Genomic DNA, 23396 nt, shown 5'->3' with positions numbered 1-23396 from the left:
AGAGAGACGCTCCACTCCGTTTGATGCTATTCTGAGCGACGCCAGTGGCGCTGCAATCAGAGGTTGTCTGTTTTTAAGTGAGTTTGTATGTGTGTGACTTTGTATCACTTTTGCACTTGCAGAAGTTTGTCAGACTTGAAAATAAAGTTGTGATCACTTTGCTAAAAGGCTGCCTAGTGAGGCCTCTGTATTCCTTTTTGCAGTAGTGTGTGTCTTTTTGTTTGAGCGTGTAAATGTTGAGTGTTTGTGCCGTCGTATTCAGCTCTGCATGATAGTATCAGCCGTGTCAGTGTGGCGGGAGATTGATGTGGAATGTTAACAGTGACGGAAAGTATTGGACTGTCTTCACAGAGTCCCATTCATGCAGAACCTAGATAGGACGAGCAGCAGACTCAACACAATACAGACAGGGATGTAGAAATGAGCCTTATTATTGTAGGTTTCACAGTCGCCTCCCAAAACTCCAGTCATCTGACAAGAACATTACAGTTATAAAAACAACATTTAGGCACCTGAGAAATTATAAAATGTATCATCACTGAACCATAGATTCCAATAATCATGTTCAATCATACCATTATATTTGGGAACTATTCATTATGGGCTCTAGAGTCTGCTCTGGAATTAGCTGATGAAATGGCGCCATCTTCAGCCAGAAGACAAGAACGGCAGCAGGACAGAAACAGAACCGCCAGCATATAGTGAGAGCTCACTCTGAAAATCTTTTGTTGAACCAAAGCCTCCATTCAGTTGATTTTAAGACTCTTTTTTGGCATATTTAGTAGTATTGTTATTGAAATGCCTATCAACAAGCACGTTACTGTAAAATACAAGCTGTTAATAATCCCAAATAAACTGAGATCTCCTTTTTTCAGCAATCAAGTCTCTAGTTTTTTTACACTATAGGCATATTTTTTTAAATAGTTGTTCCATTTACAAATTTAACATTCCAGAAAAATATCTCGTTACACTTTTGATTATTTAAGACAAATAAAAAAATGCTTCTCAATATAGGAGATATCTTTGGAAAGATTTGGTCTCATCCCTCTCTTCGATCAGAAGTCTGCTGGAACGTATCTGCGCTGGTGTGTCTTAAACGTGATTTTCCTCTGGTAAGAATCCTCCTTGCCGTATCCGGATTATCTTTCCGCCGAGACAGCATTTTATTTTGAAGTGTTTTCACGGAATTTCCTTCCAATATATCTCAGTAGGAGGTTGATGCAATCATTTGTGCGCTTTGCTTCTTTGACTGGACTTTTAGCGCAGAATCACAAACCACAAGCTGCTCCATCATGCATTTTGCTCTGGTCGTTGAAGATTTTTGCAAAGCAGAAGTGATATCCAACAGTGGCTCAGACATGATGTGGTGTACTGTGGAAAGAGGAAGGCTTCTCCTGCCGTGATATTGCAATCTCTTTTTGGAGCAACCTGACCTTAAAAAAGGGCTTCATACACAAACTGACAGTATCCTGACTCTGCTGGTGCAGAAATCCCAGCAGAAAAAAACCCCATCTGGGTGTAATTTCCACGGATTCAACATCACACACACAAAAAAACAAACTATGAAGTATATGGTTGTGATATGTTCCTTTTGGAAGATGTTCTTCCCTTTCTGATGATATATTCTCATGTTCTGTGTGTCTTTGTAAGTTTACTGTGACTGTGTTTGTTTCCTTTATGTTGTCGTTGCTTCTTTCAACAGCTCGGTAGGTTGTGAATCTGAATTTGCCCTTCTGGGATAAATAAAGCTGTCTGAATCTGAATGCTGCAGATTTAAAGGTGCCCTATGTAGTTTTGGTAGAGAAATAGGAAAGTTGGAGAAAAGAACAGATTCTGTGAAGAAGTAACAGGAAAAACTTGTAACTCATACCTCACTGTACTTTTTTTGATTCTGCACTGCTGCTGCTGCTGTAACGCCCGAATTTCCCCATTGGGGATCAATAAAGTTATATCCTATCCTATCCTATCCTGTATATGTCGGCCTGAGGATGCTCAGTTCAGTACGAGTACAGAAGAGACTTTTAAAGAACATTTATAACTTTAAAATAGAAAAGTTGAAAAAAAAAAAGAAGAAGCAGGAAACAAACCAAGAGGCTGTTTAGTATAATTACAATAGGTCCCGACTGTTTATATTCAATATGTTAATGAAGAAATCCATCTAGTCTTTCAAGCACATTGTAATGGCAACCTAATGAGCCAATGATGTTACCTGTACGTGGTCAATTACGGCATGAACCTGTAATCTTGACTTGATTTAAGCCACTGTAAATACATATAAATATCATTATTATTGTTAGTAGAAGTATCAGTGGTAGTAGTAGTGGTAGGCATATAGTTGGTTACTCAAATTTTCAGATGCAGTGCATGCAGAGCAATGTGCCACTGTTCTTATCAACTGTCTGTTATTCATCTTTCCATCAAAAACACTGCAGCCTTTCTGTTAAAAAGGAACGCAGCAGGATCAGACACACATATTGACCTGTTAATTAAACCACAGAACTCTCAGTCAAGTTGAACATATTACAAACGTCCGTCTTCTCTACTGCTGCAACAGTGACAAACGTTGAGTTTGTGTGAGTGGTTGAGCGAGACAGTGATGAGTGCGATGAAGCAGAAGAGAGTGAAAAGTTCCTTGTCCTGTTTTTACCATCATACATGTATATGGGGCTTCTTTAAAACATCTGGGGTTTGAGGCATTGCCCTTTTTGAAAGTTGCTGCCCAAGGCACCCACTTAAATCACTTGTGCCTTAATATGACTCAGAAGCAGCTGCAAGTGATCAATCGATGCATGGATTGATTGATGGCTTTTCCCTTTTATTAGACATGCCTTTTCAACTTTAATCAGTTAATTTTCTCCATCTTCTTTTAATGAAAAGCCTTCCTCAGAGTATATAGACTGTATAAAATGTGTATCTTTTCTCAAGGAAGCAATCTGTTTGCAACTGAAGAGGAATTTCGAAGCTCAAAGGTTTTCTATTGAAAATGCTTTCTCAATCTAACTTTAGGTTAACCTTGTAACGGGCAAATTGGTGAAGTTAAGGGGGGCTTTGGTCTCCCAGCAAACAGCTACAACCTGCCCTTGCAGACATCAGTTACATCCCTAATTATGCATAACTCTTGTCTTTCTGAAAATAAAAATACTAGATTAATTGTAAAAAATAAAATAAAATTAACCCTTGCACACGGTGTAACTATGAAGACATGATCAGCTCAGACCAAGACCCCCCCTTAAGCAGGGTGTGAACATCCTAAAAATTGAGATCTTCGCTTTTGCAGCCAACTTCAAGTGGACGACTAACTGCAGCATGGAAAAGACAGCTTGTATGTTTTTTTCTGAAGTCTTAACATTATAAAGAGATCAAGCAACATCCCCTCCTGACAGATTAATTGACTGTGTAAACCAAGACAACTGACAGATGTTACGTGTGACTTTTTTACTAATGAGCTGACAAGTTCAGATGTGGGAGGTTGATAGAGAAAGACGGTCATTGTTTTCATCCACCCTCCCTTCATGACAACAGCTGTGGAGTGGAGGTGCGGGCCTCCATTGGGAGAATGGAAAATGGCCTGGTCAAGCTGTGTTTAAAAGGAAAGTATGCATGTTTTGATTACCACTGTGTTGTGTGGGCTTTCTTTTATGCAACAGGGACTTTATTTTTGAACTAGCTCTTCAAAGACCCTTAGGCCCTTTATTGTGTGATTTGAAATGAGATGGAAAATCTCATATTTTGTGTCCTCAGTGCTCTAATAAAAAAAGACGTTTTCTCGCTCTCGCTCTCTTTGTGCTTATCTCACTGTAAAAACAGATGATTTATGCACAGTCTTCATACCCCAGTTTATATGTTATTCTGATAAGACCGTCGAGCTTTGCGCGTCTCTGTGAGGTTTATGAGCGTTTATTGAGGCCACAGATTGTAGCGCTGCTCACTGGAGGACACAAACAGTCTTCCGTGGGAATGCAATGTCCCACCAGTTCCCAATCCCATTCCTTATCTCCAGCATTCCCATATGAATGATGTGGTAATATCCCCGCTGAACTGAGACCACTTGACCACCGTGTTTGTGGAAACCATATGCAAATAATGTGTTTGTGTTCGCACACTGTTGGGTCCTCAAATTAATGCAGTATGGAGCGAATATTTAAAAATGAATAAAAAAAGAAAGTCCTGCACAATTTAAAAACAAAATTAACTTAAACATGCATAAAACAAGTAAACAAGCGTGTGAGAGCGATAGAAAGGTGGTAGCGGTGGTGATGTTGGGGGGGTCAACCTCAGGTTTTGCATACTTGTCAGTGTCTCTCTCTCGCACACGGTATATATGCCAACTCCACTGCATGTCCAACTGTCTTCCCACCTGCCAGATTGTTCACCTGACTAACCTGGACTGCACCAGGGGCCTGCCCATGGGTGTGAACATCAAACAGAACTTTGAAAGACTGTTACTCAATACAAGTCTTAGAAAACATCATCAGGTGCACCGTCAGTCCTGTAAAAGTGTGTACAAGAACAAATACTGAACCATATAATATCGTGTTATGCATTCATATGGTAGGGAAATCTGGGCCTCTGCCTCATTAACATAGTATTACTTTAATTGCTGCTTGAGTATACATGGTTGTGTTGGAGGAGACTGTCTTTGTCACTTATCAGTAGACTCAAACACAAACATGCACACACACCTTTTAGTCTAGACGTTATGGGGAATTCCCGGTAAGCTGCATGTGTACAGGTGATTTGCGTATGTTCACTAATCTAGGAGGTTTGGCTATAACTGTAAACCCACCACACCTGGACAATCACATCAACACACCACAAGCACACACACACACACACACACACACACACACACACTTACAGTCCCTTACTCATCAGCAACTGATCTGATAAGCCAGTGACCTCACATTCTAATGGTCAACATTATTTGCATCTGTGGCAAGCACGCACACACACACACACACACACACACATTATGGCCCTGACATAATGTTTTATAAAGTATGCAAAAGTTGTTATGTCAATATTATGGTAGTGGAAGTGTGCATTATATGATCTTTTTTTGTTTTATTTCGGCCCTTATTGTTACACATTTTGTATTTAATATCCGTCCCTCTGTAAATCTTCAGCCTATTTCAGATGCAACTTTTTTTTAATTTTTTGCTCCTTATTTATATTTAACAACATGAGATGAGATTTAAAGGCATTTTTGAAAAACCTGCTCAGACAAACGTGTCCCCTCGATATCCTTGTAAAACAGCAGTAATCAGGCGTCACCTGCCGCACTCTTGGTCTTTCTAAGTTCAAGGGTCCGATTTCTCTTTGTCCTTATCACCTTGTCAGAGTCCTCCAGGTGCAAGGGAAGTTATAGGAATCCTAACCGTCACACATTTCACTGAATGATGAGGGTTTTTCCAAAACACGTTCATCAAGTCTTTTTTATACAGCTCTTATAAAGCAAGTGTCATTATGTTTGGACTATGAAAAACATTTACTGCTACTTCTTTAGCTAGTGCTGTTTCCACCAACAGCTCCTGTTCTGTTAATTCTAATGTCACTTTTGTTGCTAGTAATAAGGTGAAGCTAATACTTCTTAAACTACAATGACTAGCCATTTTATGAAGCCCCCAACTCAAAATTTAAACCCATCTGCTTCTGTTTTCATGACCTTGATGTGTTGTTGCTGATTAAAGGTGGGAGATTTTTGCTTCAACCTTGACTGAACGTTGAACACTTCTGGAAATGCTGTCTTTACAAGAAGATCGATGTCTTGAGATTGAGGATTTAAGTCTGAATTCAGTTTGAGCTACTGCCTGACAGTTAAATCAATGCATGTCGCTCTAGGCTCACCCTGAGTCTCGCATGTAAACATCAAGGCAGGTTGCCATGTGGACAACAATGCCTTTAAGTGATGTTTGCATCATTATGAAATCAGACAAGTGGACAAATATTGCTTCAAACTCTAAAGCTTCAATTGTTTTGTTGGGTTTTTTTCTTCGTTTTTTTTAAATGACCAAGTTTCAGTTTGTATGCATTTTAAAAATGTATTGACGAGATCTCATGTGTCAACAATGTCCAGAGGTCTTTTGATTAAACCTAGACAACCATGACCTGGATGAACATGCAAAGACATTAGTCCTGAAATTAAAATTGAATGTAATAATTATAACGTGAGAAAAGTAGTTAAGTAGTTGCATCACCAAATATACTCGTAAAGATCATTCTTTTTTTTTTTGCCCAGACAAATTGTTAAACTTCAAAGTATAGATTTGTACTTGGCTGTGCATTAAAACCACAACAAAAAGTATTTTGCACAATTTATTTCATACAACGTAAAGCTGTTGTGTCTGTGCTGTTTGCAGCACTGAGAACTGATTGCTTAAGGTCATAAAAAACGGAGTTATGATACGGGGGTGGTGTGGTAATGGATGATTGTGTCTACATACATGAGCATTACATCCATAACGTTTGTTGTGTAAGCAAAAAAAATAAGATACACTACTGTAACTGGTGTCATACATCATAAAGATTATGAGCACTCTGCAGTTTGATTTGTGACTGTTGTGCATGCAGCGAGCATCTTCAGGGTTAAAAACAGATGACATCATGAGCATCAAGTCCGGGAAATTCTGCTGATATTTCACGGAAGTTAAATCTCCACCTTGCTTAACAGGTTTATCAACCTGTACTTACTTGAAAAAACCACAGCTGTTAAATCGCACGAACAAAACATTTGAGTAAAGCAATCAATGCATGGTTGTATCTTCCAATACATCTAATATCAACTATAATTATGTGTTTGTTTTGTTTGTTGCTGCACATGAGGAAATGTGAGCAAAGTTAGCAAAAATGTTGCATCCATGAAAAGCAGGAACGTTTAAAGTGCATGCGTGTGTGTGTTAGTGTCAGCTGTCTTTCTGTCTGTTTGTGATTGTGTCAGTGACAGGTTCAAAGGACTGGATTATTCCAGACGGTAAGCCTTTCCCACTATTTGTTCAGCTGTTGCACTTTGTCAATCCATTTTGTCTAAGAGTTTAACTTGTACTTACATTTGAGGGGGGAATTACACATGTCCTTATCTGTGTGTGTACAATTCAGAACCAAAAAGAAAATACCACGTTTTCCCAAAGTCCAAAAACAAATCTGATCAACATTGGCATATTAACCTTCCTTGACCCCCCAACAGAGTGACAGAGTACACTGTGGTTACATTTCAGTGTGATGAATCTCCACACTAAAACTATCCCAGTTATAAAGTTACTGATGACATTCCTGAACGCACAGTTTGACTTTTGATTATGTAGAGATGATAGCACAGGAATAAAGCGCAGTGTTTAAATACACCTCTCCCTGACAGCACATTATATATCATCAACCCAAGGAGGTCAAGGCCTGCTGGCACTTTTATTTTGACACTGCTTATCTGGGCAAAAGTTCACGTGCAACAGACAGTTTTTAACAATATTTAATAAATGTTACTGACAGTGTATTTCTTCAGGTTACATGTATATTGATCAATATTCCCTAACAACCCCTGACAACACTCTGCACTCTACTGTTTGAGCTGATTTACACATCCTTGGGTTGTTTCAGGAAACTCACTTGGAAACCCCAAAGAGAGCAAACCAGTGTTCTGGAAACTACTGTTTCAACCCCTTATCTTTAATCATTTCACTAACAATAGTATGTTCTCATCTAGAGGAGGTTCCTTGTTGTGCATTGTCCAACTCAGAATATTATTATAAAAAATTATAAATGCTTTATAAGTGCTTAATGTGAACTCTGATGCAAGTCTTGGGGCTGTTTGCCTTCAGGCCAAGGTTTAAGAAGAACATCATTTTCATGAAGCAGCATTCGAAAGAAAGTTGAAGAAAATTCTGGATGTAAGATTAGTTACATTCACGTTTTGAGCCTGGCAAAGATTAAGGGGGCGGGGTTTCTATATGTCAATTTCATTCAGTAACTAGGTAGGAAGTGTAGAAATTATCCAAAACAATATTGTCCAATTGTCATTTCATACATTTCATGCTTTATTGAAAATACTTGGTCATACTGGGTCATGAATAACTTAAATGGAAATATAGTCGCTGCAGAAAATACAACACAGTTAACTTCGACTTCCTGACATCTATTTGTACTTTCATTAGCATCAATATATAATGTGAAATAAATTATTTTATGTTTAGATACTGTTCATGGATCATAAATGAGTGGGTTGCTACCAACTTAAAGATAAAGGTCCATATAAATAGGCGCCGCTTATCCTTGTGGTTATACCCTGTGCACCATGAAGTCTGTAGTCCTTGTCACAGCAGCCATCCAACCTCAGCCCTTCGCTGCACGTCATTTCACTCTCTCTTCTCCAAACAGTTCCTGTGGCCCAAAAAAACAAAGAAAAGTTCATGACGGTCACTGTTTGGTCTTGCAGAACTATTCCTTATCAAGTAATAAAGAAAAACAACTTGTGAGTGCTGTTAACTTGCTACTCTTGCTAACATTTCTCCATGCTTAGAGAAAGGTTTAAAAAACTGCATCACTTTTAATAAGCACCATTGGAAAAAAAAGTGGGTATGTTTGGGTATAAATATATCATAAATATGTTGGAAACTGTATGATGTTTATTTAATGTACATTCCAAATTTAATATCCATCTTTCCTCACAACACAGGAGCAGTTATCCCAAAATACGCTCCCTTTCTGCTCCATCTTCTCCATCTCCCAGTTTGAATTAGCCCTGTATTGTTCTGTCTGCAACACGAGTGTCATGTTTGAATCCACTTTCAATGTAAAGCCGAAGCTAAAAATGCTACTTCGTAACCTTCCAATGCAGCAAAAGAGAAAATGATAAGAAACCACAGACAAGTTTTGATTCCATAAAATTTAACTCCATACTGGAGCTGATATATTAAATAGACCGTCTGCCAAGAAGATTTTTGTGAAAACCACTCCCACTCTAGTTTGTTTCAAGGCCAAAGTGGGCTGGCCAAAAATTTACAAAGACTATAAGAGAGGTGATATCCAGGTGGAGCATCATCACACAGGTGAGCTTTCACATTCTCATATCTCCACCATCTACTGCCTGATGATAACACTTCACTGGACCAGAAACAGGAGTAACACACCGCTGACTGAACAAGGTACAGAAATCGTCTATTCTAGAACTCAATCAATGAACTTCTCACTTTGTGTGTTTGTTTTTAGTTGTCACATGACTCAATTTCTGACAGTAAGAAGTTGGAGAATTAGTCACAGTCTCCTTTCACTTCTCTGTTCGTGATGTGAGTTTTAAGCCTTGATTGTGGTGTCTGACACAAGTGTTTTTTTTTTTCTTTCCAGATAGTTCTTTAAATCAAATATGTTGGAAGAGATGGAGACGGTGAGTCTGGTGTTATTTTATTGTATTGTGGGTTTTGCCTATTTTAAGTCAACATGCTAATGATAAAGATGGGTGATTACATCTTTAAAGATTCGACATATTTCATGTCATAGTGTGGTATAATATTCTTTTGAGTCGTAACTCGTTTGTGTCGCCTTATTGTAAAAGGTCATGAGTAAGAATAGCAGCTCAGCCACACATCACTGTTACCTGAATGCTACCTGTGCTGCTGAATGCACAAGCACTTGCATAAATTTGCCAGTCAAACTAAAAGACACATAGTCGTAGTGTGGACTCATGATCAAAACACAAACAAAGCACACACATAAGGCTCAGTAGCACACAGTTTACAGCTGGACATGAGTGCCATAAGGGTGCGTGTCATTTCTTCAACATTTTCCTTGTGATAGAAACATTTAATTGTATTTTAATGGAAATCACTGCTGCTCACCTGCACAATTTCAGAGATGAATTAAAGCTCATTGAACATTTCTGAATGAGTGCAACCCTCATATTTGAGACCTCTGCGCTGAACTGTCCACATTATGACGGCACTAAACTGCATCACAATAGAGCAATACTGGGTTATCATGAGGGCAAAAAAAAACAGCAGGTGTGCAACGACACAGGAAAGAGGACAACAGTCACGCTAAGTGTTTTCTCTCTGTCAGCGTCACAAATCAAACTCACGTTGAGTGTTGCTTCTGAAAGCTGCTGTCCTCCTCTGTGTTTCTCAGATGGCTTACATGACCGAGAGGCTGAGCGGAGACCGTATCTCCTGGAGCGGAGGAGCTCCTTCCTCCTGCTCAGAGGTGGACCTGGAGGTCATCGAGGAATACCTACAGGAGCACTCACAGGAAGTCCAGCGTGTGCACACAGCCGCTTCGCTTCAGAACACCACGGGGCAACCAGCACACTCACACACCCACCCTGGCATCAGGATCATAGGTTAGTGAGGTCTTGGCAGTAATGACAAAGGACAGATGAAGGGCTTTTTCAATGTGTATATTTCTTTAACTTCCTGTATCTTTTGCCTGGCTTTATATAGAGAATAGCTGGTCAGGTCAGCATCCATATAGGTGGGACTGTGGCTCTCACACTCCAAATGATGAATATGAAGATCGAGTCCTGGCCCCAGTCTGGCCTAGCCCCCATGAAAACCAGTGGGTGAGTTCAAGGACCTCAATCTTTCATTGAATTGGAGCTTTTTTTTTTTTTTACATCTTTCATAGCTTAATGTAACAACACTCTACTGGGTGAAGCATTTTAGAATTTAAAGGCTAAATTTAGACTTGTATTGACTCTTTTTTTTCCATTCACGAAAAAGCTGACATTATGAAATTAATTGTCTTGTTTTATTTAATGATCAGGGTCACTTTGTGTATTCTGAAGAGGCTCCTGCATACATTGACTCAGACTCACAGTCCAGTTGCTCCCAGTACCAGGACTACCAGGATTCATCATCACCTTGCTCTGACAGGGGAGCCAGGAAGGACTCTATGGATCTTGCTCCCCTTTCAGGTACACACAAACACACACACACACACACACACACCTTAGCCTTAGACTTTTCACATTTTAGAACTTCCAACATATCAACACAACACAGTCTTGTGTATATAAGGATAATAAATATCACGATTTCTACTGGGGCAAAAACAAGTTCCCAGTTACGCACATAGTTTGACTCATTGTGAAATCATATCAGTTTTACATCCCCTTACTCCTTTGCAGGAAAGAGGAAGGAGCGGTTGTTCCAGTTCCTATTCGAAATGCTCCAGACGCCATCGATGCGGAGCTGCATTTGGTGGGTCCAGTCCTCTGCTGGGACATTTCAGTTCTCTTCCCAAAACAAGGAGCGCTTGGCTCAGCTCTGGGGAAGAAGAAAGGGAAATCGCAAACCCATGACCTACCAGAAGATGGCGCGGGCGCTGAGGAACTACTCTCGCACTGGCGAGATTCAGAAGGTGAAGAGAAAGCTCACCTACCAGTTTGATGAGAAGACGCTGAGGGGGCTACAAGGAGGCTCTAATACGGTGTAGGACGCATAAGGGAGGAGTTAAAGAAAAAAAAAAAAAAAGCAAAACGGATATTCAAGGAACAACATGGGTTGGGTCATGAATCTCCTTTCTGTTTCTTGTATTTATATGGAATATGAATACTGAGTATTTGTCCGAGTAGTGTATGAAAAATGTAAATCTGAGGTTTCTCTCTAACAAAACCACATTCAAGATGGTATAATAGTGAACTGGAACTCTTTTTTTGCGACGCTGGCATTAAAAGTATGTAAATCTTAAAGGTTATCACACATATCTACTTTGTAAGTAGCACTATAATCACGTTAACAATGAAAGTTGTGCATTTCTGTTTGATGTGATTTTTGTTTTGCAGATTTTCAACAGGTGAAAGATTGTTTTCTTTTTTTATATCTTGAGTTTTGTTGACATGTCTTTTGGAAGATAAAAATCCATCTCTCTAGCTCTCCGTCTACATTTGTTTGAACAGAGTAATGGTGCTGCTCTTATCACCTAATCAAACACAGATGTGCTAACACACCCACGAGAACACACACACACATCTACTTGTAGCCAAAACTGTATGCAAAGTAAGCATGCATTAAAAAACTGCCATTAAAAACAGACCTGTTGTCCCCGGTCCACTGACACAGGACAGAAGCGCACACACTCAACATATTGATGGTGTTGACTGTAACCTTGTACCATGCAGTTGCTATGATACAACTATTTCATTTTCATAGGCAAATCATGAGGTCACACATACTGAAAAAAAAGACACGACGGAAAATAATGTAATGAAATGAAAATAATAATAATGTCTAACGCATATATGGCCTATCACTCTTGATAGGCAGGAGAGTCTTTACTTTAGTTGTTACAGCGTCATGTCACAAACTTTTTAAAAATCTACTTTTACACTTTTTTTGAAAATATAATGTGCTCCATTTCAAATTTATCAGTTGGTGTCATCACAAGTTGGCTTCTGGTAAAAAAATAATAATAATAATAATAATTCCTCCTTCCGTGGACTCCAGCCTAGAGCAAAACTTTTGTGCAGATCCACCACTTTTATTCTCTCTAGAGAGGAGTGATGTCCACTGGGAAAGTTCACAAAGGGCTCATTGCATTTAAAGAGACACACACACAAATACAGAGCGTTCTGAGAGAGCTGGTTTTTATAGGGTCACAAACCTCCTCTGGTGCTTGAGTCATGTTATATTTTGACCAAAGCACAGCACAGATTTTTCATTTAGAGCACAGGGGACTGTTTGAAAAGGTGGGAAATGGGTCTAACATGTCCTCTTTTGATTTTGAGGTACTTGTGTACTCACTGAGTATTTTTTACTCACTGAGTATTTTTTACTTTGCAATATTTCAAATACATTTTTAACTTGTTTCATAAGCTTTCTAGATAATAAGCAGGTTAATTGTTAAAGGGTTAATTGTAATATTTTGAGTACATCAAGCTGCAGTTATTATTTTGCATTAAAGTGTGACATTGCTCAATCAGAGGACCACTCCTCCAAGAGTACTGAGGCACATTCATCAGGGCGAGAAGAGGATTTTCTTTTACTCCCTAATTCAATACAGATGGCCTCTCTCAGTGGAGTGGCGTGCACGCCCGTTGTTGTGTGTGCACAGAGAAGCGTGTGCATGTTTGCATATAAAAGCATGTGTGCATCTGGAAGAAGGAACACTTATCTACGCAGCAAACACAAGATTATGTTGGACTGCTGTGGAATTCCTCCCACCTGCAAAGAAACCTGCTTTATCAAACTTAAAAGTGTCTCCGTCTTCGCTGGTCTCCATCTTCAGTGATGGCTGAATGGAGCTGGGTGATCTACACGGTACTCGAAGTGCTGATTGCCGTAACCTGTTGCCTTGGCAATGTGTTGGTGGTGTGTGCGGTGTGTATTGGTATCCGGGATTTCCTTCGCGAGCCAACATTTTGCTACCTGGTGTCTCTTGCAGTAGCTGACCTGCTTGTGGGCGTGGCCGCTGTGCCCCTGGCTGTGCTATTGGACGGCTGGGTGAGCCTGACCCCTGACCTCTGCCTACTACTCAGCTGTGTTGTGCTCGTGCTGACTCAGGCCTCGGTGCTCTCACTGCTTGCAATCGCTGTGGACAGATACCTACGCCTTCACACCCCGCTCAGGTGAGGCACACATACTGAAATGCTGTTTCGCAGGTAGAGAAGCTTTCTGTCTAACATGCTTCCTTCATAATTTTGTAGATACAAAGCCTTGGCTACACAGAAGCATACATGGATTGCAGTTTCTCTATGTTGGACTCTTTCCTGTCTCCTGGGATTCACCCCTCTGTTTGGCTGGAACAACAACTCCTCCAAAGCACCTGACTCCACCAATACCTCTTCTCTCTTTTCCCCTTCCTGCAACTTCCTCTCAGTAATCTCCCTCCCTTTTATGGTCTACTTTAACTTCCTGGGATGCGTAATGGCACCCCTGCTGGTCATGACCCTCCTCTACACTCGAATCTTCTGGAGTCTGCAGGGCCGTCTAAAGGAGAGCTCTGCCCAGGCTCAGGCCTCTCTGCTCAGGGAGAAAAGGCTCGCCTGCTCGCTGGCTTTGGTTCTCATTTTGTTTGCCGTCTGCTGGATTCCTTTGCACCTGATGAACTGCATGCTGCTGTTTCAAGGTCCTCAAGCTGTAACACAGGAGACACTCTATGCAGGCAGGTCTTAGTCTGCAGTTATTTCCATGTAGAGGGATGTGTTTGCAAGTGTGGCTTCATGTATGATTTGCAAATGGATCAAAATGCTTGCCCAGAGTTATCATGAAAACTAATCAGTGAATGCATTTCCCAGGTATTCTCCTGTCTCATGCCAACTCAGCAGTCAACCCTGTGGTCTATGCCTATCGCATCCCAAAGATCCAGCAGGCCTACAATCAAATATGGAGGCACTTCCTTGTAAATATTAGCAGTTTAAATGGGGATAAGCAGGATTGTCGACCAAGAACAAGCAGCCAAGCTAATCACACAGAGATGTGTGCATCAAGAGGGAGGAGCTAACAACAAAGGATGAAAGCATTATTTTAAATCCAGTGTGGTTGAGTTCATGGGACTTGTTTTTCTAACAAATGATTTTTCAAACAATAAAACAACAGAAAACCTGTGTTTAAAAAAAAGAAAGGATTTATTACAAGTTACCAAATGAGAAGAATACAAACAGCTCGTGAGTGTTTAAATGTCAGATTCAAACTTGTAGTGTTCGGTTTAAATGAAACTTCTTACACTTTAAATTTAGTCAGCCATTGACTTCAGTTGTCCCTTGTCTGCAAATGTAATCTAATCAAAGCTACATCATGAGTCTCCATTAGAGGGTGCTCTAGACTAACAAACTTATTAGCTGCTGTTGTACACAAACCAAGACACCAACAAATTGACATTAGGAAAATGACAATTTCAAGATTTCATTCATTGATCGCTGGACAAATTTGAGACAAACGTGACTTTATTCAGACGTACATATTTTGAACACTAATACGCTTTTGAAGCACATTCCTACTTCTACGAATAAAGGTAAAACCCAGCCATGAGAGCGTGTTGAACATTCATGAGTGTTCAGTGAGCTCCTCAGGGAAGGCAATAGACTGTATAGTTATCACCTGAGCAGGTTTGCGATCCCACCCACCAAACTATACAACCTACTACCTCACCCTGAGAGAGCCCAAAACAAACACGCCACACGTTCACATCCATTTGGTGAACAAGACGCCTTATTCAACTGCTCTAGAATAATATATGTATTTTTTTAAAAACCATCCTTTCGCGTATGATGTTGATAGCTGCAAGCGTATGTTTTGATTGGACATCACGTTGCCTGTTTGGAGATGACTGTCGGCGAGCAGCTGACTTTGCTGTCTCCTTGGGAAAGACAGTAGATTGTATAGTTATCTCATAAAGAGGTTACACAACCCCACAACTATTCAATCTACTACCTCAGCCCCAAGGACAGCATCCACGTTGCTTCAGCACCAAAGATCCACAAAGGTAACGCTCCTGTAATGGTACAAAGATAGAGACAGAGAACGTTATCTTACTTAGCCATTTTATTCTGTGAAATACAGGCAAGACAAACTGAGTAGGACTGTACATGTTGATGTTTATCCTCAAGTTATAAATATACATAACTGTCATGTTTCAATTCAGTCTGTGTCATATTCTTTGATTTTCGTTCCTGGAAGTGGTTCAAAATCACAATTTATGTCTCAGAAGCCGCTCGTCCTTCACTGCCAAGATTTTAAGAAAATGTATCATTACTTAACAATGGAGGATTGTCTGAGATTTTGCATATTGGCACATCCTCACCGATAAACCAAGCTTTTTTTGTTTTTTTGTTTGTGCGAAGCTGAATTTCTTTATGAAACCTGTTCCATGAAAGAAAAAAAAAATCAAAGACAAATAATTTAACGGTAAGCAGACATTGGAAAGTGAGAGCGCTAATGTGTGAAAGCCCAACAAACAACTCACTGGCTTCCTGAGACTCTGGCATGTGATCGAAAAGTAGGGGGAAAAAAAAAAAGAGCTGCTCGACACCGTGCCAGGAATTCGTTTCCGTTTTTGCCAAAAACTGAGCTCATTCCAGTGGGCTATTCCTGTGTAGGCTGGCTGCTGCTTCTCAGACGGAGGTACACACACAGATGCCTGCAAATATGGCTTCAACCAGCTGCCTCCGATTGAATACGAGGCTGGTATTCTGCCCCCCAAAACACAACAAGGAAACAAAATGGCGTCTGGTACATCCGCCATTTTAGGTCTGCCTAAAGCCCTATAGGGTCTACCCTTTAGTGTTTTCTTTCTCAGGTCTCACTTTCCCAGGAGTAAAAGAGAGCTTCTGATCAATTGTAAGGTATGGAGAATCAATCGTGTGCCAAGAGCTGAGATGAGTCCCGACTCCACGCAAACTGCTCTCACAATAGATATCAGAGAGCCGAATGTTCGCGTACGAAAAAGCACCGTCACTTCGGCATTTTTACATTCCTGTGATTGTCCTACTCTGTTGAAAGCATGGGCTTAAGCTGAACTTTTATTTCAGGAGAATTTTTGGTTTTCAATTTCTTCATTGTATTCCTCCATGCTCAGGTGTGAAAAAGACGAGGCTGTGCCAGCAAGTCAACATGGCAGCAGTCGAAGGGTTAACGAGTGCCAGACTAAATGCCAGACCCAGGACTCCGATACACAGGGTTAGGAGTTGAATTGCTTGCATAAATTAGAATACAGACACAACCCCAGAGACTTGATTCAGACCGGGCCTATAGTTAGCATGCAGTAGACCCCGCTAGTCTGATTACTGAACACCAGACCAGACAGACTTGAGGGAGGGGGGGGGGGTGTTGGCATGACGCCCAACTCTTCCTCTGTGCCAGTGACGGATCCACAAGCTCTGTTTGGTCGCCAAGAAACGTTTACTGACTGGAGGGCAAGGGGAGCAGACTTAAAGCGACATGACACAGTTTACTGAGGGAACCGGGTCAAATTGATAAAGATTTAACAGGAAATCTGCGCCTGGCCCTCCATTAAAAAAAAAAGAAGAAGCTCCAAACATGAATTGCTTCTGAGGACTCTTGCTGAACTTGATCCGTTATGTGGGCTCTATCGGGTGCTGCTGTCTTATGATTATGGAGTCGGGCAAAAACAACTAAAAGGGGGCACCCATGGCATGGCTGGGTCAAATCGTTTTCAATTTCAACAACTTCCAAACGAATCAGAAAAGATCGTGAAAAGATGACAAAAAGCAGAAACATTATTTCGAGCTCTTCACACTCCCTTGTCTGTGCATCTGTCAGGTGTGAACTGCTCTTGTGTGGTAGTAAATTCATATTAATAGCATACTAGGGGCCGCCGGAGGGTTAGTGCGCCTCATGTACAGAGGCTGTAGTCCTCGAATCAGGCTGCCCGGGTTTGAATCTGACCTGCGGCTTTTTTCCTGCATGTCATTTCCAACTCTCTTTCACTAAGATCCAACTCCATCCACTATCCTGCCTCTGTCTCTCTCTAAAAAAAAAAAAAGGAGACAATTCCCCTAATAATAAAAAATAAAACGGCGTTCTATAAATAAGCCACAGAGTGCAGAGCTTGTCCTCTCTTGCCCTCTGTTCATCACGCTGCTATGCAGTTCACAGTCAGGATATGTTTTTCTGGAAACAATTTCCTCTTTAAGTACATTGATCTGTCTTTGAGTGAAGGTTACACATGTTTTTTTTCAGGCTTTCCATGATAGACGCCAGTTGTACTGTAGCACTAGTATTTTATCCCTTTCGATAAGTTTCTAATCTTCACAAACAGCACACGTCACATTCAAGGTAACAGACCTTTGAAATCGATTCATTTTGAACTGCAACAACAAATGGAATGAAAGGCCTGTTACCCATCAATTATTTAACGTGTTCATTTTTTTTTTGTGGATGTGGTTCAAAGAACAAAAGGTCAACACGATTTGTTGTTTTACCACGTTGTCATATTTTTACCTGCAAATCTCCCCCCCCAAAAAAAATTGCGCCAACCTTGAACAAATCGATTCCAACGCAAGAATATCTTGAAAACAATGCACCCCGAGCTGTTGACACAGGATTCGCCCACACTTTTTCACAAACAAACATAAACGCAGAAATTAATCAGCAAATCCCCAAACACACACAGCAAGCACAGTTGCCAACAAAACTCCGAATTGGATCAAATTTTCACAGGAAGCAGAGGCAGGGAAATACCTCTTGGATTTCCTGGTCCCATGGTCCGCAAGACAGGATGAATGCTTGGCAGACACAACGTACAGGGCACTAGACAAACGGTACAGGTTCTTGTGTGTTTCTCTCCCTCTCTCTCTCTCTCTCTCTCTCTCTCTCTCTTTCTCCCCCTGAGCTTTGTGCCAAGAACGGGCAGTGTCTGTGTGCCAGGAAGAATTTCAATGAGGGAGGAAGGAGGTGGTGATGGTGGGCAAGGAGTAGGAGGCTGTTTGGGGGGGGGGGGGGGGGGACCTGGGGTTGGCAGGGGAAGTATGCCACACAATAAATGGCAGAAAAGAGATTTCCCACAGTTAAAAAGATGCAAACGGATGTCTTGCCTTACACGTGTCCCCTCTTAATCTAGTAGAAAATGTGTGCCAGGGCATCTGGAAGATACGGAAAAAAAAAGAGGGGCTGATCCTCGAACGGAGAGCGAGAGCGATTTTTATCGTACCTGCTGCTTTTTCATCCTCCCCACTCCCTGAGGAATGTCTGTTTTCCAACATTAAAGGACGAAGGACGGGCGCGCTGAGCCTCCTCCGTGCCCACTTGGCAAAGCGCCCGCTCTGATGTTCTGTATATCCTCATTAACCAAGCGCAAACACATGAGGCTCATGCGCACACTTGTGCATGTATACAGAAACACACTTCCATATGCATGTACTTAGACAAAACCAACGCAGGCACAACACAGAACAGTTGGCTGACCTCCTGTACAAGAACGGTGCTCATTCCATCTGATCCTGGTATATTTAATTAAATCAAATGCTCACTAAAAACTCCTCTGTTCAGCCGGTGGGTTACACGTACACAAATGTGTGACTCGTGTGACTGGCATTACAGCTAGGTAAACCTGTTGGGCAGCATGTTTGATGAAAAGATAGCATGACCTAGATAAGGGAGGAATATAAGGGAGCTATTGTGTGACTCACAGTGACTCCAGCTATCATTTTAACCTTAAAGCTAAACAGAAGTTCCGTGTTTGTAACTTTTCTCTTTAGTCTTACAATCTGTCACGTAAGATTTTTCAAACATCAAATGCATGCGATGTAAGCAGCACGTATGTTGGTTTTCTTTCCAGGAGATTGCATGTTGTTATCTGATGAAAAAAAATACAAAATATATCAAACCTGGCCATGTGAGATTCTAAAACCTCTGAATGAAGAAAAACACACTGACGGTTTCTGTCCTCCTCTTCATTTACTCTCTCTGTCCTCCTCTCCTCCTTTCCACTTGTCTTTGCTTTTTTTTCTCTAATGTGCTGATGAGCTGTGTTGGTGGTTACCATGGTTTCAAATGTTTCTGATATCTCAGATGCCTTGCTTGGCATGTTGCTACACGCCCACATGTTACAGCGTTCACTTATGCCACACAGCGCAAGCAGGCTGTACACAAACGTGCACATGCACATGCACATGCAGTGTGTGTGCAAAGTGCTGTCTGTCAGGACAGAGCAGCAGCTGCTGCTTCCTGCATGCGAGGAGAAACTTCCTGTTGCCTTGCTGCAAACTGCGGCCGGTCAGCCAAGATATCGACCAATCAGCTCTGTTGAGGCTGTATGCAGGAAGTTAGCACGACTGCCTCTAGGAGGAAAAACTCAGAAACATTATGAGGCAACACGATAAGTTCATCTGAGGATAAGAGAGGGGCGGGGAAACGAGCTCTCCCTCTCCTATCTCTCTTTCTGTCTCTGTAACCCTCGTTCTCTACGGCTTCTTTCTTAATATTTATGTCTCATGAGGGTTGCAGTGTATGTACACTTAAAGCAGGGTTCTCCCGCTTCCTTTTCTTTTCAATTAGAAGCCCTCGAATGTGGTTGTAGAGCAACTGAAAAGACGGATGCTGATGCAGAGAATTAGAAGAAGTTTAGCCACAAACTGTGAGGGGTATGTTGAAAGGGTCTGCCCTTCCACACTGCTTTTTGAAACACGTGGCACGAAGGCGCCATCTTAACACCGACCTGTTATTTGGATCAATATGAAATTAGCCGTCCAGATTGATTTCTTACTGGACAAATCAATGGGCCGATAGCTCATGATATCATGTGTTAGTTTGAAAATGTTCACTCTAAAAGGGAGAAGAAATATGAAACGAGGTCTGAATCACTTAACACAACCTGTTCTATCTTATCTGTAGAATACAAGTATTGTAGTTTTATGTTTGTTTCATGGCCACCGGAATGAGATTATAACGACAAAATGCTTGCAGCTGAGTAAGATCGACATCGTCTGTTTACATTTAAATAAGTATTTTCCTTTTTTAAAAGCGATAAAACTGCAGTCGAACACGGGAAAAGAAGTGTGATTCGTGCTTTACAATCTGCCCTTTTTCTTTGCAGCACCTGACCTGACCTCAGTTTCATTTCTGCATCGGTTTCCTCTGAAGAGCAAAGTATCACACACACATTAGCCTTTGGCACAGTGTGACGAGACCAAAACATCAGATCTGCACCTTTTACAGCCTGTCACACCTCTTGATAGCGGAAAACTAGAACACACACACACACACACACTTTCATGATCGATCGTGTGAAACAACAGCCGCATATCTTTTGTTTTCACAGAGGCAGAAAGTGCAAACATTCGATGAAGGGAAGGAGAAACCAAACATTGCCGTTTTTAAGAGCTATGATGCGGGATAACAGAACCGAACTGTCCCTTGTGTCTGTTTTAAGCGGCAACACTTGCACTGACCTCGACACAACAGCCGCTCTCTGGCTCTGTCGACCCTCTGAGGTCAGAAAGAAGCCTTGAAGGCCTTTCGTTCCTCCTGCAAGCCTACAAAAAAGACACCTGTTCAAGACAAAAATGCCACAGAAAGAGTGTTCACCACCCTGTCAGGCCCTGCTGTCCTGGAGCAGAGACGGGAGAGGAAGAGGGCGACGGAGACAGAGAAAAAAAGAGTCACTGGAGGCAAGAGAAAGGAGATGGTCAGCAGGGGATTCGAGGAGTCCCTCAAAGGTGGGGAAAAGTTTCTCCAGCTATATCTATAGAGCCAAAATGGCGGCGAGCGGAGTGCAGCGTGGCAACAAACGACGATAGACACATTTACAGGATGAAGACCATGATGGAGGACAGAGGAAGAGGGCGAGAGGAACCCGAGGAGAAAGATGACAGGGCAGTGAAAAAGACTTGGAAGAGGTGTCGCAGGATAAAAAAGAAAAATACCTGGAGCTTGAACATGAGCGGCGGGCTGGGCCGGAGGACTGGAGGAGAAGAGGGCCGTGATGGCGGGAAGAAGGGAAAAGAGAGGAGTAGAGCACACCCTCTGAGTGCTACACCCCTTTCCCACAATCCCCTCCTACTGGCGTGAGTGCGTCTGTCGGCACACAGGGGTGACAGAGGGACGTCTGCTCACACTCAGCCCTACAGGATGCACACAAGTCGAGATATCAAACACGCTGTGCACAGCAGAAAGAGAGCAGCTACACAACAGCCTCAGAAATACACTCGCATAACTTGAAGATGCATATGACAGAAAAAAAACCCAAAAAAAACCCCCGACATAAACACACAGACACGCAGCGAGAGGACACTTTAAAACACGAGCACACACATTATCAATTCGCCAGCCTTTGGATCGCCCTCTGCTCTGCCCTGTGCTGTGTTTGCCTCGGTCTGCCTGCCCACTTTGGCACTGCTGCCAAGAGCGAAGGGGAGAAAAAAGGAGGGGGGGGGGGGACATCAGGGGAGTGTAGAGACACAGAAAAGAGGAAGGGAGGAACAGGCTGTAGCGAGAGAGGCGGAACAGAGAGAGGAGGAGTCAGAGAAAAGGAGTTAAGACAGAAAGAATAGAGAAGAAGTGTAAACTGTCACGGTGACACAGAACAGCGTCACAGTCAAATTCACATCCAAAATGAAACTCTCACCTCGTACTTCCACGATCCTGCAACAGAGACACGGCGAGAGAGACAAGCCAATCCGAACACTTCTGCCAAATTGCTCCATCTCAGCACATTTTTTACAGGAGGTCAAAAAAAAAAAAAAAAAAAGCGAGCTTTCAATTTGGACTCTACTCTGATGGACTTGTTATGTTCTCTCGTTCTTGAAGGGGTTACAGTTTCTGTCGACATCTTAATTCTGCCTCCTTTTCTCCACGTCGCCCTTTATTCTTCTGTCAATTTGTGCTCTTACTCTATCACGGGGATCATATCTGCCTTCCTCAGTAGGAGGGGTTTGGAGACTTCAGCTAAATGAATCAATGAGCGAGGAGGGTGGACATTAAAGAGAATGTCACTTTTTTTTTTTTCCGCCCCCTCCAGTCTTTGGCATCTTTCCCAGGTCTCCCTTTGCTTTCTCACACCGGCAAGACAGTTTGGACAGCAATGCAGATCTTGGATCAGCGAGCTGTCGCCTCTAGATGACCTCAATCATTAGAAAAGAAAACATACATCCATCTGTTCATAAATGGCCGACCTTCTCTATAGCCCACTTGGGGGCCAATCATCATGCGTTCGAGCGGGTATCCCAAGTCGAGCCAGCCAATCGGAGCTCACTCCGGAGCTGACGTAATTTTTTAAATTCAAAAGACAGGGATGTTTCCCCCCTTACAGAGCAAAAAAAAAAAGAAAACATATTTTCTATCTGTTTTCAAACTTACATCAAACACTTGAACGTGTTCTTTCTTCGGGGATCGAAACAGTGAAGTTCTCGTTGAAGCTGCTGTAATACCTCAGTTATTGAGCTCACATTTCTTGAGGGCTCTCCCAGTCTTTGAACTCTCACTGCGGAGACAAAACAGACCAGAAAAGTCCAGCTTCCCTGCTTTAACTCACCGTGAGTCTGTTCTTGATGTTAGGACAATGGACACACACACACACACAAACGCACATTCATACTGTACACAGGCGCATACACACAAACACACATGTGGTGCGAACAATGCAGTTCGTCCATGGAAGCTCAGATTCAGCCAGCAGGTTGGACAGCCCCTAAATCTGACGTCACGTCTCCTTTGTTGTTTATGCATTTATTTCTCTCCTCAGCTGAACTCTCTGAACCCAAAGTCTCCCCCTCCTCTCCCTCCTCCTCCTCCTCCTCACCCGTCCTGTCCTCCAGCCCTACACTTACCCCTTGCCACCAAAGGCGGGCAAATACAGTATGGCTTTAAAAAGGAATAAGAAAAGACACAGAAACAGACGGACACATTGAAGAGAAAGACAGGGACAAAAGGGCTGAGGGGGGGGACTTTAGACGTCTCTCTCACTTTTTCTTTTGCTCCTTTTCTTCTTTGATCGCTCCCTGTGTCTCTTCCTGCTTGGCT

At 41.9% G+C, this 23396-nt stretch overlaps 2 protein-coding genes and 1 long non-coding RNA gene across 4 annotated transcripts; 2 read left to right on the top strand and 1 right to left on the bottom strand.

The window, feature by feature from the left end:
* Window positions 1–8932: 8932 nt before the first annotated feature.
* Window positions 8933–11851, top strand: LOC306834369 (uncharacterized protein). The gene is made up of 6 exons (XM_079360239.1): window positions 8933–9134; window positions 9334–9373; window positions 10111–10321; window positions 10422–10540; window positions 10744–10894; window positions 11108–11851. The coding sequence occupies exons 2-6, from the start codon at window positions 9353–9355 to the stop codon at window positions 11413–11415; spliced, it is 810 nt and encodes a 269-aa protein (XP_079216365.1). The 5' UTR covers window positions 8933–9134; window positions 9334–9352; the 3' UTR covers window positions 11416–11851.
* Window positions 11852–13105: 1254 nt separating this feature from the next.
* LOC306833436 (adenosine receptor A3) lies at window positions 13106–15560 on the top strand. The gene is made up of 3 exons (XM_079358684.1): window positions 13106–13546; window positions 13625–14082; window positions 14216–15560. Exons 1-3 carry the CDS (start codon window positions 13209–13211, stop codon window positions 14419–14421), a joined length of 1002 nt encoding a protein of 333 aa, XP_079214810.1. The 5' UTR covers window positions 13106–13208; the 3' UTR covers window positions 14422–15560.
* LOC306833437 lies at window positions 14527–22681 on the bottom strand. Of its 2 annotated transcripts, none has more exons than XR_013780354.1 (2): window positions 22003–22681; window positions 14527–21499 (listed from the first exon to the last, which is right to left on the bottom strand). It is a non-coding gene; the product is annotated as an uncharacterized lncRNA (long non-coding RNA). The 2 variants fall into 2 exon arrangements; XR_013780355.1 differs by lacking the exon at window positions 22003–22681 and adding an exon at window positions 21690–21808.
* Window positions 22682–23396: the final 715 nt, after the last annotated feature.

The sequence above is a fragment of the Symphodus melops genome (assembly GCF_947650265.1).
Source record: "Symphodus melops genome assembly, chromosome: 13".
NCBI classification, from domain to species: Eukaryota; Metazoa; Chordata; class Actinopteri; order Labriformes; family Labridae; genus Symphodus; species Symphodus melops.
Note: the sequence above shows the minus strand (reverse complement) of the source record. Positions and strands in the feature narration are given on the sequence as shown.